General features: G+C 45.6%; 1 protein-coding gene across 1 annotated transcript in view; it reads left to right on the forward strand.

The window, feature by feature from the left end:
• The first annotated feature begins 1809 nt into the window (after positions 1-1809).
• The window catches only part of GUCY1A2 (guanylate cyclase 1 soluble subunit alpha 2), a 331166-nt gene continuing 315018 nt past the window's right edge, over positions 1810-17957 (forward strand). The window contains exon 1 of the mRNA XM_078432697.2: positions 1810-2231. Within this exon, the coding sequence (XP_078288823.1) occupies positions 1911-2231 (321 nt within the window). The 5' untranslated portion in view covers positions 1810-1910. The remainder of the gene's footprint in view (positions 2232-17957) is intronic.

Consider the following 17957-nt stretch of genomic DNA (forward strand, 5'->3'; position numbering starts at 1 on the left):
ACATATAGCAAAGGTTTTTTTGTCGTGTGTGTGTGTGTGTGTGTGTGTGCGCGCGCGCCTGTGTGTGTGTTTCAATACACAAACAGCCCACAAATTCATCTGCCTTCACCTTGGAAGGGCCAGTCCTTTAAACAAAAACACCACCAAAAGCACTTTGGCATGTGCACCCTTGAGGAGCTAAAGCTAGAGCCCCTGAACTTTTCTTTCCAGGCGAGTGGAGGTGGGGAGCGTGCTCACCTGCTCTGCCGCACGGGGAAGCACAGCCCGGGACCCCTCTTTTTGGTGACTCTCTTATTTGCCCTTTTTGTCCCCCATCTCTTCCCTAATGTCCGAACAAGTCCGACGCTTTTCAGGAGCTAACAAGCAGGCGCAATGGGGCCAGGCTCTGAGGGCGGCTGCTGGTTTGCCACGAGGCAAGCTTTGGAAGGAAACAGCTCCACCGCAAACTCGCGGCAAGAGATGTGCTCGCGCCCTGGCCGGTCTGCTCCTGGGCTTTGAAAGGCCTTTCTCTCCATCCTCCCTCAGCTTTCCGAGCAGCATGCCAAGTGCACAGAGATCGCGTGTGTAGCGCAAAGAGCAGGGAGACTGCGGGGCCTGGAATCACTCCCCGGTGTCCCCCGGCCGGGTCCTAGGTAGCGGAGTGTGCAGAAAACTGTCCCCCCCGGTCCGCGACGCCGGCGCGCGCGGCTGCAGGTCGCAGGCGGAGCTGTCCAGCACTCGTGCGGAGCCGGCGGGAGCCCGGAGCCCCGCGCGCCCCAGCCCCGCGGACGCGCAGCAACAGGGCTCTCGCCCGGCAGAACCTTGTCCTCGTTAGCTGCCTCCCGGCCCTGGGCCCGCTCCGAGCCCCCGCGGCCTCGACCGAGGCGAGCACTCCGCCCCGCGAGCTGCTCCGGAGGGCTGGGTGCCAGCACGTTGCCCCTTCCCTCCCCTTGGAAGCGTCTTCTCTGGAGCCGGCGGGCTGCGCCGACCGGCCTTTCCCCTTCGCCTCAGAACTTAAATAAACTCGGAGGAAGGCAGGGGAAGGACGGCTCTGGACCCCCCGCTCTTCCAGTTGGCGCCCCCAGGCTGCCCCGAGGTGGCTCCACAGGGACGTCTCCCACGCTCGGCCCCCCGCGCTGTCCGTCCGCTCCCGGGCTGGCCCCCCGCGGTCGAGGGCCGGGGGCGCTCGGGGGCTGTGTGGGCCCTGCGGTCCGATCCGGCCCGCCGTGCGCTCCTCCTCGGAGGAGGGGAGGGTGGGAGCGGGGAGGGCGCACAGAGGACGGCGACCAAGTGTCCTCGTTGCTCCTGAAACGTGGCGACGGGCGAGGCTGGGACTCGCAACGAGTATGATGGCGACACGTGATACCGGCGGAGGGAGCGCACGGGGGGGGGGGGGGCGGGGGGCTGATAAAGGGAGAAGGAGGGAGGCGGGCGGCGAGGGGCGGGCGGAGAGAGGGGAAGGGGGGAGCGATCGGCGCGCGGGCGGCAGAAGCTCAGCCTCCCGGACCGCTCGGGACCGCAGCGCCGCCGCCCCGCCGCCCGCGGCCGCACTCTCGCAGCCTCCCCGCGAGCGGGAGCGGGAGCGCGGCGCACCGCCAGGCGGCCGGGCGAGCGCAGAGGCGGCGCGGCGCGAGCAGCGGCGGAGGCGGCGGCGGCCCCCTAGCGCAGCCTGGCGTCGCCGCCGCGCCCGGGCCCCAAGTTCCCGCCATGAGCGGCCGCCCGCGCGGGCTCCGCGGCTCCGGGGACTCCCGCCCGGCCGGGCGCGCCCGTACAGCCCCGCGACCCCGACGCGCCTAACGCCGCCGCCCGCGGGTCCCGCCGCCGCCGCCGCCGCCCGCGGGTCCCGCCGCCGCCGCCGCCGCCACCGCGGCCGCCGCCCGCGTCCCCGCCGCCGCCGCCGCCGCCTCGGCCGCCGCAGGGCCGCCCGCAGCATGTCTCGGAGGAAGATCTCGTCCGAGTCCTTCAGCTCCCTGGGCTCCGACTACCTGGAGACCAGTCCCGAGGACGAGGGCGAGTGCCCCCTGTCCCGGCTCTGCTGGAACGGCAGCCGGAGCCCGCCCGGGCCGCCCGAGCCCCGCGCGGCCGCCGCCTTCGCCCCGGCCCCTGCCGCCGCCTCCTCCTCCTCCTCCTCCTCAGCCTCAGCCGCCGCCGCCGCCGCCGCCGCCACGGCCGGGGCCCGGAGGGCGCAGCGCCGGAGGCGGGTCAACCTGGACTCGCTGGGCGAGAGCATCAGCCGCCTGACGGCGCCCTCGGTGAGCCCGGGGGGGGGGTGGGGGGCGGAGGACCCGGGTGGGGAAAGTTGGCGCCGGGAGAGCGCGGGCGTGCGCGCCGAGCCCGGCCTCTGGGGGGCGAGCCGGCTGCGTCCCGGGGCCGCCCCCGACCCCTGCGCCCTGCCGGAGGGGGGCGTCAGCGCGCGCGGCGGCGGGGCGAGGCTTCACACATGGGGTGTCAGGGTTCTACGCGGGGGAGGGGGGGGTGTGGTGGCCCGGACGCTCCCCTCCTGGCAGTGCACTCCTGCTCGCTCTCGGTCACCCCGGCGCCCCCTTCACACCCACCTGTTCTGCTATCCCTAAACTTTCCCAGGCCCAGTGTCGTGCAGCTCCCCTTTCCCGGTCTTGCCTCACTGTTCCCCAGGATCCCAAAGGAGCCCCTGCCCCTTCCAGGAAACTCTTCCTCTCTTTTTTCCCACACTCTCTTGGGCTCCGCGTGACCTTTTCTGACATCTCTGAATTCCACAGGCTTTCTGCCTTCTGTGTTGCATCCCTTTTCTCAAGAATTTCAGGAACTGGCTGTCAGATACTTTTCTGAGTTGCCTTCTAATGATCTCTGTTTTTTTCCCCCACCCGCTGCCCCCCCCCCCCCCTTATTCCCTGAGCATTTACTGGCTCAACTTTCTTTTCTGGGGGAGCCTGGTGTCTGCTTTTCTAAACCTCCCTGGTGTTTCTTGCACACCTACCTCAACCTTCACTCCCTTTACCCTGGATTCTTCAGTGCTTTCTCCCTCATTTTGTCCTGGCTGCCTTGTATTGGACGCTTTATACTGATCTGTTGAATTACTAAATGCCTTCCTAGCCTTCTCTTAAACTTGTGTTCACCCGGGATGTCTGCATCAGCATTTCGGGGTGTGCTCCAGACTCCTCCACGTTCTAGACATTTTTTCCAGTGGCTTCTGCCTCATTCCTGTTCAGGCTGTTCAGCTACCCTTGACTTTTACCGACCGCAGGAATGCCAGACCTCTGTTCCAGTCTTTCTGTGACAGATGAGCTCTGTTTTGAAGGAATCCGCTCCAGTGCAGACGGAATCCTAAGGAGATTCTGTGTCAAATCTCCTGAGAAACCTTTTATTCTCATCCTGGTCTTGGGTGCAGGGGCTTCCACTCGGGACAGAACTTTAACCTTTGCACCCCTGGGTGCACCCCTGCACTCCTCTTCCTTTTCTCAAAGTTTGTGAAATGAATCTGAACAGCCATCTTATTTGACTATTCTGGAATCTCACTTTTGAAAGCACTCTTGCAAATGATGATAGGAGGCACCTGTGAAAGCGTGGGATCCGGAGGGACAGGGTATTAGTACCAGGCAGTCCTACAAATATCCCTGTGGCCCTGGCATTAGTGAAGAAGGACCTTTTCTGTCTCTGACAATGAAACTACTCTCAGTCCTCTTCCTTTCCTTGCGTATTTTCCCTTCAGCGTCCCTTTCTTCCTTCCACGTCTTCCATTGATAACATACAAAACAGATCTCAGAATGGGTTGGCAACTGTTTGCTATTCTTTACTGCAAATACTTCCCAAGACGCATCATCTTAGGAACTATGTGATGTTGCAAATTGTTGAACTTAGAAGCCTTTATAAAAGGAGGCCGGTAATCCTGCAGGTCTGTAGTTTTGTGTTAGTACCTAAAGCAACATTTGTGCAATGTAGTAATTGGTCAGTACAACAGATTCGTATCTGATACAGTGATTTTACTGAAGGAAATGACTAGTTTTGGGGAGTGTTTTTTTTTTCTTTTATCATTTTGGAGTTTTCTTTTTGCCTTTGCATCAGAATTTACAAATCTCTAAAAAGTCATGGCAATGCCTCCGGTAATGCCGATTTAACTGAAGGCTGTTCTCGACCTCTTAGGTGAGAGGTGCATAAAAATAAACTGAACTCAAGTATTTACTGCCAGAATAAGAGGGAAGGAAGGAATAGCTTCTGATTTTTACCTTTATAGGTCAAATTTGAATGACACTAGCTTTCTGATGGATAAAAAGCATGTGCCCAGATAATAGTTTTCAGGATAAGAAATTTGCAAATCATTGCAATGATCATATATAGGTAACAGCTCTGTCTGCTTCCCATGCTACAGTTATTTTCCATTTTGAAATTAGCCTATTAGCTACAATGCTGACAGCACACAGGTGAGTATGGTATAAATATTTGCAACATCGTAAGGCACGTAGGAGCAAATTTTCTTTGGCTAACCATATCACCTGTAGACTTGGTAACACAAAAACAACAGAAAGATTTTATTTCAAAGCAGTGACTTATTTCTGTGTTCTCCACCCTCCCCCCCCCCCTTTTTTTTGGCAGTCTAGAACTCTGCTTCAAGAAGTTTCTGTAGATTCATTTTCTTATGTTGTCAGCATTCTAAGTTTCTCTGAAAACACTTGGGGAAACAAATTATGTCTTCTGCATTCTCTTTCATTAGCACCAAGTGACTGTTTTTGAAAGAAGTAATTTAATAGAGAGTAGTTATAACCAAAGCATTCTTAGAGGGCAGTTTCCAGCTGTTTTGTGTTGGGAACCCTTTTTTGTATTCTGTCACAGCGTACCTTAGGAGAAGCTATCTTTGCTGTGGAAGTTTCTGCCTTCTTCGTGGCCTCGCCACGGAATGTTGTCTCAGCCACAGCGGATTGGCTCTTTATTCAGAATAACTTGCAAGTAGGAAATGAATTTAATAAGCCCAAGGATATGGCCAAGTGATTCAGCTAGCTGTTGGATCATTGGAATAGTCACACTCAGGTTTTTGACATTTTGATAGGCATTGTTAGATGCATTGATGTTGGCTGTAAATATTGTAATACTGGACACAGTTTTAATGATAAAAGTAAACTGAATTAGTGAAAGTGAAAAAATTCCAGAATTCATGAGGCCTGGTTCTCATTCACTGGACCTTGGACAACTAACTACTTATCTATCCCTGTGCATGTTACTTTAACCCTCTAGGAGCCCCCTTGTCTGTACGGTGTGACACTTAGGGTTCCCAGGATCCCTCCCTGTTCTTGCAACCTATGAAGACATATTTTCAAGCTTTTGATAAGCTCTTATAAAGGCATGTCAAAGGAAAGCAGGCATCTATAAGTTTTAAAACTTTGAAGAAAGTAGATTACTTTCTGAAGTAGGGACATTTATTCTGCGCAGTTATTTAAAAATATTTGAAATATTTGTGGATCTAGTGTGTGGTAAGTATTGTGCAAAGTACTGGCAATACATATTCCAAACAAAACATTCCCGGTCCTTGACCTCATGGAACTTCTTTAATTATAGTCTTTATTTTAAGGAAGCTGTGCTGAAGGAAAACATAAGAACTCCGATTGTCTTGGAGCTGTCTACGGGAAGTTGATTTACCATTCGCTGTGGATAATTTTGTTCATTGTGAATTTCTGGGGCACAGCCATAGCAATAAAAATAATCCTAAAGACCTGGCTGAAGATGCATAAATCACTTATCACATTATTGATTTTGAAATAATTTACTTGGGAACACATATGGAGAAACAGCTGGGGATTTTACATCAAGGGTGAATTTAGTAACTCATGTATTGCTTTTTTGTTCTTATAAATGAGAGTTGTTGAGAACCCTATCACTTAGAACCCTATCACTTACCGGGCTTGGGATTGCTAATGTCAGCCTGTCAGTGAAGATATTCCAAGGGACCAGTTTAAGGTCATGGCTTTGCTGGTTTTCTTGTCGGAGAACTGTTGGCTGTCACAGCATCGCAGGTGGCTCTCAAGGCCCCAGAAGCTTTGGAGAGCCGAATGGCAGGAAGAAAAGTAACTGGAAGGGTGGCAAATAAGGGGAGGAAAGCTACTGACAGAGAGTAGTCCAAGAAAATGAGAGAACAGCGAGGAAAGGAAATGGAAGGGAAGCCTACATTCAAGCAGCAAAAAAAACAAACAAACAAACAAAAAACAAAAAACAAAAACAAAAAACAAACAAACAAAAATTGCTTCATTATTAGTGGAAAGGAAATTGTATTGGTACATGTCTAGGAAAAAGTGGAAGAATATGAAAAAACATTTAGCCTTCCCTGATATTAAATAAAATGAGCTCTCTGCCCTGTGTAAACCCTTAAAAAAAAACAAAACAAAAAAAAAAAAAACCAGAAAAAAAACCCCTTAGAATGTGACAGTGGTACTAATATGGAAATAATGAAAAATGAGTATGGTATATTCATGAGAGAGGATACTTCATCAATTTATATATCTTATTGATGATTTCAAGATTTGGGGCTCAATTTGGCTGATAAGTTCAGAGCAACACATCCATTAAAATTAAAAAGTTAGACAAAAGGTATTCTAGTAGATCCATGTTTTTATATCTGTAGTAATTAGATGCTGGAATCTGAAATCAGAATTTGATGGGCATCTGTCGCATTTCCCTACCTCATCCCTAGTCATTGAGAAGCATCATGGCAGAGCTGAAGGAAGGCGGATTTGGAATTTGACAGCTGTGGGTTTGAGTAACTCCCTGCTGAGCCCCTTACTATGTGTGGGACCCTGGAAAGGTGACTCCTCCCTTCTCAGAGCCTTGGTTTCCTATTTTGTGAAATAGGAATAATAGCTACCTTGTGGATTTGTTGTGAAACAGGGCACTATTCTTTGTGACACTCCTGCAACACAGTAAAACATTAGCTTCAGACTGCGATCCATCAATTTCAACTGAATTCGAATGTCTCCAAATGATTGAAAATTTTTCTACATAAAAATTTTCTTTTTCTTTTACTTTTTTTTTTTTTTTTTTTTTTGCAATAATTACTTGCTAGTAACCTTACTGAAGGAGTTTATGGGTTAACTGATGTCATGTCCTCAGAAAAAAAGGTGATAAGAAGGAATTAATTTTGTTGGCCTTGCCCAGCCAACCCATTAAAAAAATTAAAACTGGAGTCCCTTTTTGGCTTCCTGGCTAGGACTGCTGTGTGCGCACGAGCATGTGTAATCATTGCAGATTCAAACATTTCCAGCAACTGCTGAATGCTATGTGGCATTATGAAAACCAGTCTTGTAAATTCTCTAAAAATACAAGGGTGTGTATATTTGGTAGAATGTGGGTATTTTCCAATAAGTCAGTTTTAGATTAGAAAGAAAATTAGAGAGGTGATAGAGAAATTGCTTATTTTTATTGCCTGAGAATTTCAAGCATTCCCCATCTGACCAATTCCCCATTCAAACGAATTTGTACGGCTGTTCAAGGGCTTAGGCTGTGATGTCCAGTAGTTACTCAGCTAGTGGCATTTATGTTTCACGTACAGTGCTCTATCCTTGTTTGGCTACTGGCTCAGTTGTTAAGTCTTTATTTTGAAGTTGATTTTTGACAATGAGAAATGCCATCAGTGATTCTTAGTTTATAGGCCGAGGTGATAAGTGATTATACATTCCATTTTAGTATGTGATTTATCTACCTCGAAATACTCTGGGAAATGTGGGGAGAGTACTTGAGTACTGTTATGTGTTTTCCATCTATATCATCATTGCTCTTTTATTTACCTTTTTTTTTTTTTTGGACTTGTTCCATCATGTAGAGCTGAAGGTAGAAATTGAAAGACACGTATTTCATTGCATATGGTAGTAAAATAAATGCATTGATTGTATCGAGGTATATACATCATTCACTGTGAGTTAGCAAGAAGACAGAATGATCCCTTTTGGAATTTCACACATATCTAGGAAGGAAAAAGGATCAGCTGATATTAGCAGGGAGAATATTTGCTAGGGTTGTCTGGTGACCAGGTTTCCCTTACTTGATGCATGAGCTAGTATTTAGCTCAAAATTTAAAGTTCCTCTTTTTAAATTCTGACTCTTACCTTGATACTCTTATGTTGGTCTCATATTTAGCACAGTACCTGGTACCTGATGGGTGATTCAGTAAAATACTCAGAATAAATGAGTGGATGTTCTTTGTTCAGTTGTCAAATTCCATTATTTCTTTTGTGTTTGAGGTTTCTTGTATTATGTGTGGTTCAAACAAAGTATTTATATTTTGTGTCCAGTCTGTGAGAGATACTTTCAAGTATGTGAACCTGTTTGAATTTTACTTACACCTGCCATTAAAAAAATTTTTTTAAGTTTATTTATTTGAGGGGGGGGGGTGGGGCAGAGACAATCCCAAGCAGACTCCACATTATCAGCACAGAGCCCAATGCGGGGCTTGAACCCACAAACCGTGAGATCATGACCCGAGCTGAAACCAAGAGTCAGACACTTAACTGACTGAGCCACCCAGGCACCCCCTACACCTGCCTTTTAAAGCAAAACTTCAGAATGCAGTCATGTTCAAAGAGAGCAGATGGAGTAGTTTCCTCCTCCTGGAAACTTAGCGAGTGGCCCATTTGTATTTTAAGAAGTTAGGTAAATGTGATGACTCTCCTCCAGTTTCCTTATATTTTCTTAGTTTTTTTTTTTTTTTTTATACAATTCCCTCCCAAATGAGAGAAATATGTTTGTCAGCAAGTGGGATCCTGCTGCCAGAAATGCACTCTTAAGAGCTGGAATGACATAATTCTGCTCTTCAAATATCACTTCAGGACGGGATCTGAAGACCTAGAATTATGTGCTGTAAACTCAGAGTATCTCATAAAATTGACAATTCCAGACTAGAGTGATTTAGGAAGTAGGGGAGCTGGAAATATCTCTGAAGCCTGGAGATCTGTTGAGCTGTGGTGGGGAATTGAGAAAGAGTGAACGTTCTTATAAATAGAACAGTGAAAAGTCACTATCAGTACAGGCTTTATCTAAGGCTTATTAAACAGGTCTTCCTTTAAGCTAGTGGTTTATCAGACCTCGTTGAACGTAAGAAATACCTGAAGAAAGTTGTGAAAATGCAGATTCTTGGGCCTCTTCCTCAGAAAGTCTAGTTTGTAGCCCTAGGGAGGGGCATGGGCTCTAACTTTTAAGTCACACTCCAGGTGATTGCTAGGCACACCGAAAGTGACTGAATTCCATACTGTCAGGATCGTGGATCCAGGCTCACTGAGCTCTGCAGACTGAATTTTTTGGACAGAATAGATCTGGAAGTAACTCCTTTGGGGTGAATACATGTCAAGCAATTACTGACCAACAGGGGACAGAATAAAGGCAGTGACGTGGAGCCATGTCTCATAAGGTATCCTTTGTGTTCAAAATAACCTGGTTGGTTGCATGGCAGAAGGTATCTGAGATTTCACTGTTTGTGGTTTCAATTATTTATGACCCTTTTCCCATTTTTGCTGAGGATGCCTTGTTAGCTTCCCGAAGTTTCTGTTCAATAGGTCACATGTCGTTGCCGTCAGTGTTCTGTGGCCTCTTTCCTCTGATTCAAGAAACAGCTATTCAAAAAACGTTGGGGAGAGTAGAGGAGAAGGGAGAAGGGTTGTTGTGAGGGTCCACTTGACATTGCATTCCGAGTTTGGTTTTCAGAGTGAGACTGACATGGCATTTCTCAAATGTTCCTTCTACTGGTTCCTTTTGGAGCAATGACTTGTTTGTATGCCAATACATTTTTTTTTAAGGTGAAGGGAGAAAGAAACATCTGGATGCCAGAAAAAAAATGATCTTCCTAGAAAAGAAGCAATAGGACATTCAGATAGCAGACATGTAGAACCAGCCTTCAAACCCTACCAAAACATGACAAGTACAATACTGGTTGCTAATATCTCCATCTGTAGCCAATTAGTCTTTCTCTTATTCCGTGGTTGAGCTGGGTAAGAGTCCAGTTGAACTGTCCAGATAAATGGTGATCCAACATTTAAAGAAATTTGCATTTGCAGAGAACTCTACAACCATTCTGTCATGAGAGGAGGCTGTCCCTGTGGAAATCCTGATGTTATCTTACTTGTAAGTCCTTGAAGTCACCTTTGCCTCCTTTTCCTTTCACCGTAGTTTGTTATGTGTGAGTCTGCTGTGCCTGGTGGAGGAAATAAAAATGTTCTAGAATATGCTTCCATTTCTTGTTGCTTTATGCCTATACTTCTTCATGCATAAACCCTCCAACTTAATATTGGGAGAGAATGGTTTTTTTAATTAGTATTGTGCACACACAACTAGAGACGGACCGACAGGCAAACATACACACACACACACACACACACCCATCCATCTTGTTTCCAGTCACTGCATTATTTTCCCTATGGACTACTAAGTTATCTTTCACATCTCTAGTATAGTACTTACTGTGTTGTGATGTGATTTTGGTTTATTCTGCCTCCTTAAGGCAGAGATCTATATATGTTCATGCCTAGTAGAAAGTCATTTACCTATTTATTTACTTATTTATTTATTTTAAAGTTTATTTATTTCTTTTGAGAGAGACAGAGACAGACAGTGAAAGTGGGGGAAGGGCAGAGAGAGAGGGAGACAGAGGATCCCAAGCAGTCTCTGTACTGCCAGCACAGAGCCCAACGTGGGGCTCAAACCCAGGAAACTGTGAGATCATGACCTGAGCCAACACCAAGAGTCAGATGCTTAACCGACTGAGCCACCCAGGTACCCCTAGAAAGTCTGATTTATATAGACCCTCAGTAAATGTTAGGAGAACAAATAAATGTTGAATAAATCCTTGTGTAGATTGTGGTGTATCTGGTAATGCTTTGTAGGCTCCCATTATTTTATGCTGCCATATTTCAGTTCTGCTTCATGAAGGGTTCTGTTTGTAGCTTTTGCTCAATCACAAATAGGAGTAAATATAGTTATAACATGTTTTACAGTGCTTTAAAATTTTCACGACACTCTGTATTGGGTATTTTATTGTAGCTTCACAATAATCTATAGATTTTATGTCAATTATCTTTAACTTTGCTTAGTATGATTATCGTAAATGCCTAGAGACACAGTAACGGGGGGGGGGGACATATGTATTCTCACTTAGAGGTGTTTGTGTTTTTTCTGCGAAAGGGATATGGTTCTCTATAAGTTATAGAGATGGTATCCCGCTCTGCTCTTTTATTCAGCGTTATCTCAATGTATACGAAATCCTGTGTTATCAAACATTCTACTAAACAAAATCTTCACAAACTAGCACATCCACAGTGACCATTATAGACATAATAATGGTGCTGGAGGGATAGAGTCTTCAGGAAAGTGGTAAAGTTAGAAATTACTGACTTAAGGAATGGAAAAGAAAACTGACCAGGAATAGGTAGATGTATTATTGGGTATTTTTTGAGGGCCCAGCTGAGGCTGAACGTAATGAATTTGTAGCCTAAACTGAGCAGGTGATTACAACTAGGAAAGACAGAAAGTTGTGAAGGTATATGCGTTGTATATTAAAAGGTCTATGTGTCAGTTGAGTTTGAGGTGTTTGAGAGCAATCCATTGAAGTAGAGGGTTTTGCCTTGGGAAATAATGAGAATGAATGTCACAGGGGGCAGACTGTAATATTCAAAGGCATTTCTAGTCATCCTCTATTGGACGCAGATCTGATGTTAAGCTTATTTAATTTATATCTCGGTCTTATTGTTTTCGCTATTGAAATCATTCTCTTAGAATAGCTGATTCCCCCAGGTGGCCTTCCCTCTCCACTACACCATCCCCAAACCAGAACTGGTAACTCATAATTCGTGATTGAAAAACTCAGTTCTATCTGCTTGATTAGTATTTACATGATGTTTTCAAAGTTAGAATTAATCCTTGAAAAATATGAGAATATTCAGTTACATCATTCAATGCACTATTTATGGTCCTTAGTTGTCACACAATGAGGTTTCCTTGGCTCAGACTTGATACACTGCTTCTTGAGTATGAGAAGTAATGTGTATGTGCAGTATGTGGAGTTTAGAGTAATGGTGGCTACCAACACATTTCCTCTTGTATTGGAGAGCACATTTCTTTCTTTCTTCCTTCCTCTCTCTCTCTTTCTCTTCCCTTCCTCCCTTCCTTCTTTCCTTCTTTCTTTCCCTTTCCATCCTCCCTTCCTCCCTCCCTTCCTTCCTTCCTTCCTTCCTTCCTTTTTCCCCAGCAGATATTTTCTTACCTGCAAAGTTAAGAAAATAGTTTTGGTGAACCAAACATTCTAAGTAAACTGTTACATATGCAATATCAATTTGTCAGTGGATGAAATTCAATAAAACACACTTGAGGGTTAAGCAATTTTCATTGTATTAATCAGTCTTTGATAATCCCAGAGACTGGCTATGGGTTTCAGTACCTCAGTGTCATCATTATGCGTCATAATTACCACTGTGCTATAGGTGTGTGGACATTCTCATAAGTGGAATATCTTAGATAATCAGATGCTTATGAACAGGACATTTCTTCTAAATGGAAACACTGAAGAACTCTAAGGTTCTTGTGGCCTCAGAGAGTTAATATGCGTTTACTTAGTTTCTCACACTCCAGCAGGAGGCAAGGGGAGGCAAGTTAGGAGTGGATTTTAAAAGAAGTTTTAATTTGGGGTGCCTGGGTGGCTCAGTTGGTTAAGCATCTGACTTTGGCTCAAGTCATGATCTCATGGTTCAGTTCATGAGTTGGAGCCATGTGTCAGGCTCTGTGTTGACAGCTTAGAGTCTGGAGCCTGCTTGGGATTCTGTCTCTCTTTCTCTCTCTCTGCCCCTCCCCCATTCATTCTCTCTCTTGCTGTCTCTCTCTCTCTCTCTCAAAAATAAATAAACATTAAAAAAATTAAAAGAAGTTTTAACTTTTACAGTCCTCTTTATAATTTGGCTAATGTGCATGTGTGTGCCTTGTTTTCTTGAAAAATGCCTGTGTGTGTATGTGTGTATGTTTGTGTGTTTGTGCAGAAGCTACAATTCAATACATGCTGCATTCTGATTTTTGTTGTTTTAATTTGACTTTGGGGAAATAACTCCTGTCTCTCTTTCCCCATCTCTGAGATCATATATGATAATACGAATCTCTTACTTAAGTGTAAATATGTAATGAAATGTGGATGGTGAATTGAAGACGTTATGTTTCACTATTATGGATTACTTCATTGTGCTGCTATGCTGATTTTTTGAGGACCACGGCATTGGTTCAGATTCTTTTGCTCCCTGCACTCTGGGAAGAGACCAGGCTGTGGGGTCAATCACTGACTCTGGCCATTATTTTGTGTGTTCTTGGCTAAGCCTCTTTGAGGCTCAGTTTCTTGTCTATAAAATGAAGGTGATGAGTGGATGGTTAGCTCCGTGGGTTCGAGCCTGGTGCTGATAAGATGAAGGTAATAATTTATAGGATTATGAAAATCAGAAGTGTAATGACAGCATAGTATTTTGAATCCGGTAAATAATCCGTGTTGCTGCCTCTATCCAACCCCTTCCTGACGGCCATTTTACCAATCGGCATATTGCTAATCACATCTCCTGATAACCTTCCTTCCCCTCCAGCCACAAGTTTTGGCAAAACCTGTAGGTGCTCCCCTTTGTTAGAGGGGTATCTTGTTCAGCCTTCTTGTGCTTTTTATGGGAAACATTTCCACCATTTTCTGGGCATGCAACCTTTCAGGGTTATGAACACTTCCAGAAGTTCTGTCCTAGAAATCTAAAAACCACATATGATTCTGGTCTCTTGTTCATTTGTGCATTCCCCTACCTCTCATTTTCATTCATTCATAGAGCATTTATTTAGCAAATGAGCATTCAGTGATTCATTCAGCACGCGCACCATGTGCCTGAAGCAACATGACTGAAGTAGGACATTCAGACAGAAATGGGATGTGGTCCTTTTGGATTTAAAAACCATAAAACCACCTTAAAAAAAATTACTGAGTAATGTACATGACAGCTGCTTCTACCCCTCCTTCTGTCTTTCCCCTTCGTCTTACCCCAACTTTTCTTTATTTGGCATGATACTGGTGATATAGGGACAAAAAAAGGGTTTGTATGCAAAAGACCATTTGAAACTGCAACAATAATGACGTGATAGTAATAACAATGGTGTTGATTTATCAAGCCCTCATCATGCCTCAGGCGTCGTGCTAAGTGCTGTGCACATTGTATTTAATGAGCTACTCCTAACAGTAATAGGGAGTGCTACCTTACCATGGTCTACATGACAGGGAAAGCCTACCTTTCTGACCTCGCCTCGTGAGGTCTAACCTACACTCACGGTTCTACAGTAGCTCCCTGAACATTCCAGGCAAGGACCATCTTGCCTCTGGACTTTGGTCCTAATCCCCAGGTCAGAAATGCCCCCTGGCTCCAGTTGTCCACGTGACTGACCCTTTCTTGGTTTTCATGTTCCAGCTCAATGACACCTTGTTGTGGAAAACCCACCTCTGTGTGAAGACAGAGTCTGGGGATAAACAGGATCAATAGCTTTATTGCTTTGGGGGACAAAAGAGGCTGCAGGAGGCCTAGGTCTTCAAACTGCAAGCCCACCGAGAGGAAGGAGCTGGGGGTTTTAGCGGGAGATACAGGACCTCATGGGTTTCGGGACAGGGAGTGTGTATGTGCTGCCTTTGTCGTGTTTTTAGGGTGGCGCTGGTTCCTGAAAGAAAGGGCTAAGGAAGGAGGAGGGAAGGTTTGCAGAAGAGACAGGAAAGGGGCTACTTAGTGTAACATCGAGCCTCGCTGAAGCATCGGGCAGCCATTTTGTTTTTGCTCAGCCTTCTGCTCTCAGGAGGTTTCAGCCTCAGCAGCAGGCAGCCCTTTGTCACCCAGCCCCTGTCACCTGGCTGTTTACTGCCATCACAGCCCTCACCATCACAAGTTACTCTTTATCTGCTTGTCTTCCTGTGTGTTCTCTGTCTTCCCTGCTGTACTTCCGGCTCCTCCAGGGCAGAGGCGTTGTCTGGGTGCACACGATGGTGTTCGCTGTGCCCAGAGCAGGCCTGGCTGGCACGTGGTGCTCGGTGCATCCTCACTGACTCGATGAGCAAGTGTCATTTTGGAAGAAGTCACAGCACTTGGGAAAGAAAGAGCAGAGTTCTAAACAACACCACCACCAACTTAGAGGGTGGAAGAAGGCAATTAACCTGTGTAAGGCATTTAAATGTTTCCCCATTTGTGTCTGTGACTTTTAAAAATAATCTTATCAGAGATTCAGAGAAGTTGAGCAACTTGCCTAGGATCACAATTCGTTACTGATAGAGAAGAGATTAGAATTTTGGTGTGTTTAGCTCCAAGCGCTGTATTCCTTCCACCCTGTGGTATATTTTGAGCCTCAGTGCGCATGGTGGACATTGTGATGGAGTGTCTAGATGCCCCTTTAGAAATGAAGGACTTATTCCCCTGGATGCTAGCCATGATGCGAATGCTCACCCTCCATTGTCAGTACCTTGGATGCATTGCCCAGACTGAAAAGAGCCGCCTTGTCCAAGGTCTTGCCCCCTTCCAGTAACTAGCGAGCATGAAGCTGTGAAGGCTTGATCTTCTTGCCCTCATTTAGCCAACTCTGAAGGGACATCTTCATGTAGGGTAAACTGAGGCCTCCCCTGAGACTGCATCACCCTCCATCTCCTCCTTTCCTCTTGTTCTGCCTCCTTCTGTGCTGTTCCATGGGTATTGATCCCAAGAATACCCCCTAATAAGCTTTGTACATGCTGATCTTCTCAGAGTGTGCTTCCCAGGGAGCCCAGCCTGTGCCTGCATTTGAAAACAGTGATAGACACAGGTAGTAATGGGGAGATGGCATGTGGGAGAAATATAATGATAACCTTGTTTGCACTTGGATTAAAAAATTTTTTTTAATGCTTATTTATTTTTGAGGGAAAGAGAGATAGAGAGAGAGAGAGAGAGCAAGCAGGCGAAGGGCAGAGATAAAGAGACACAGAATGTGAAGCAGGCTCCAGGTTCTGAGCTGTCAGCCAGAGCCGGATGTGGGCCTCGAATTCACGGACCATGAGATCATGACCCGAGCTGAAGTTAGACGCTCAACCAACTGAGCCACCCAGGTGCCCCCTTTTTTAAGAAAATTTTTAATGTTTATTTTTCAGAGAGAGAGAGAGAGAGAGAGAGAGAGAGAGAGAAAGAACGAGCAGGGGAAGGGCAGAGAGAAGGAGAAAATCCAAAGCAGTGGATGTTTTGAATTTAGGTGCAAATGGTTGGCTGAGCCATGTGCATTCTTTCAGGGCTTGGCATTGCTGGGTCACCAGCCTCAGCACAGTCAGTGCCTGTCACGTTGCAGGCAATGTACCCAATAAATAGACAGAGATTTGGGATTGGGTTTTGACAAGAGCTTGTGGACGTAGTAGCTAATATCTTGAAAACTGATGAGCTCTCTGAGTGAAAGAGAGAGAGACAAAAATCCTAAGAGAGCATTGAGACTAGCATACAAAGAGAAGCTGAAGAATGTAGGTGCTGGGGTGCTGTTTTGTTTGTCTGCCTGTGGGGGTGGGAGGTGGCTGGGAGCATCTGAGAGCAAGGGCTGCGGTGGTTGACATTTGTGAAATGACCATTTGTGAAATGACAGGAATTTAAGGGTGGTGCTCAGTGTGAATGAAGCGGCTGGGGGCCTTAGGAAAGTGATGTCAAACCTGCTTCGGAGATAGAAACCTATTTACAGAGGGAATGTGTGGTGAGTAAACAAAGGATATCATACGCATCAATTTATCACCCGAGACATTTGGCAATAAAAGTAAAAAGCGAGAAAGAGCTGACAGGGCCTGTGAGGCCAAATAAAAGTTTATTAAAGAAGTGGAGACTAGTGTTTGAAGGTAACAGTCAAAAAAAGTTGGAGATGGATGAGATAAATAGGCTTCAGAAAAAATGGGATTGATCTAGAGACAGTCATGAGTCCCTTGGCCAAGCATGAGGATATTTTCTCTCTGCCCAAGGGGAAAGTAACATGGTGTACTAGGGGTGTGATGCAAAGGCAGCTGGCAAAGTTTGGTTTTATTTACACCTGTTTTATTATGATCTCATCCTGATTTTATAACTCTGTGATCGGCCAATAATTTTGTATACCTAATGAGTGTTACGTTTAACTTGTGCTATTTGCGGTTCCCAAGATCTAGTTCAACTGTGGTAGCTGCACTGACCATGGGATATCAGTTGAGGCCAGAAATGTCACTAATGCATCCTTCAGAAATTTTATACTCAAATCAGGAAGTACATTTAAAATTTTTTTTTAATGTTTATTTTTAAGAGAGACAGAGAGAGAGAGCACACATGAGCAGGGGAAAGGCAGAGAGAGAGGGAGAGACAGAATCTGAAGCAGGCTCCAGGCTCTGAGCCGTCAGCACAGAGCTTGATGTGGGCCTCGAACTCACAAACTGCGAGATCATGATTTGAGCCAAAGTTGGATGCTTAACGGAATGAGCCACCAAGGTGCCCCAGGAAGTACATGTTTTCATTTGTATATTATACTGCATATAATTTTTGGATTGTTTTTATCACTGTGAACACTTCAGATTTTTTTTTTATCCTTCTAAAGATAGAATTTGGTAAGCCTAATAACATGTGGCAGGAACTATTTTTTTGATTTGTGCTTGTATGAGTGTGCTCTCTTTCAGTTTTAAAGGTAATTTGAGATATATATTTTATATATATAACCCCTGTTCTTACCCTTGCCATGTCTGATATGACTTTGTTTAGAGTTAGAGCTCTTTTTGACCCTGATGGAAAGGTCCCTAATGGAAGGAACTCTCCAGGGATTAGGGGCCAAGTGCATGGGACTGTACTTTGTTGTTATATTGAATGCGTTTCACACAGTTGAAAGGAGGTGTGTAAGGTCAGATAAGGCCAGTCAGGGCATACACAATCAAATATAGCTCATTGGCCCTCTCCTTTTCCTTTTCTAGATAAATTTTGCTCAATTTCAACAAGCAAGGATTTTTGTCTCTTTTATATACTGCCAAATCCCAGGTT

Source organism: Panthera onca, chromosome D1 (genome assembly GCF_046562875.1).
Source record: "Panthera onca isolate mPanOnc1 chromosome D1, mPanOnc1 haplotype 2, whole genome shotgun sequence".
Classification (NCBI taxonomy): domain Eukaryota; kingdom Metazoa; phylum Chordata; class Mammalia; order Carnivora; family Felidae; genus Panthera; species Panthera onca.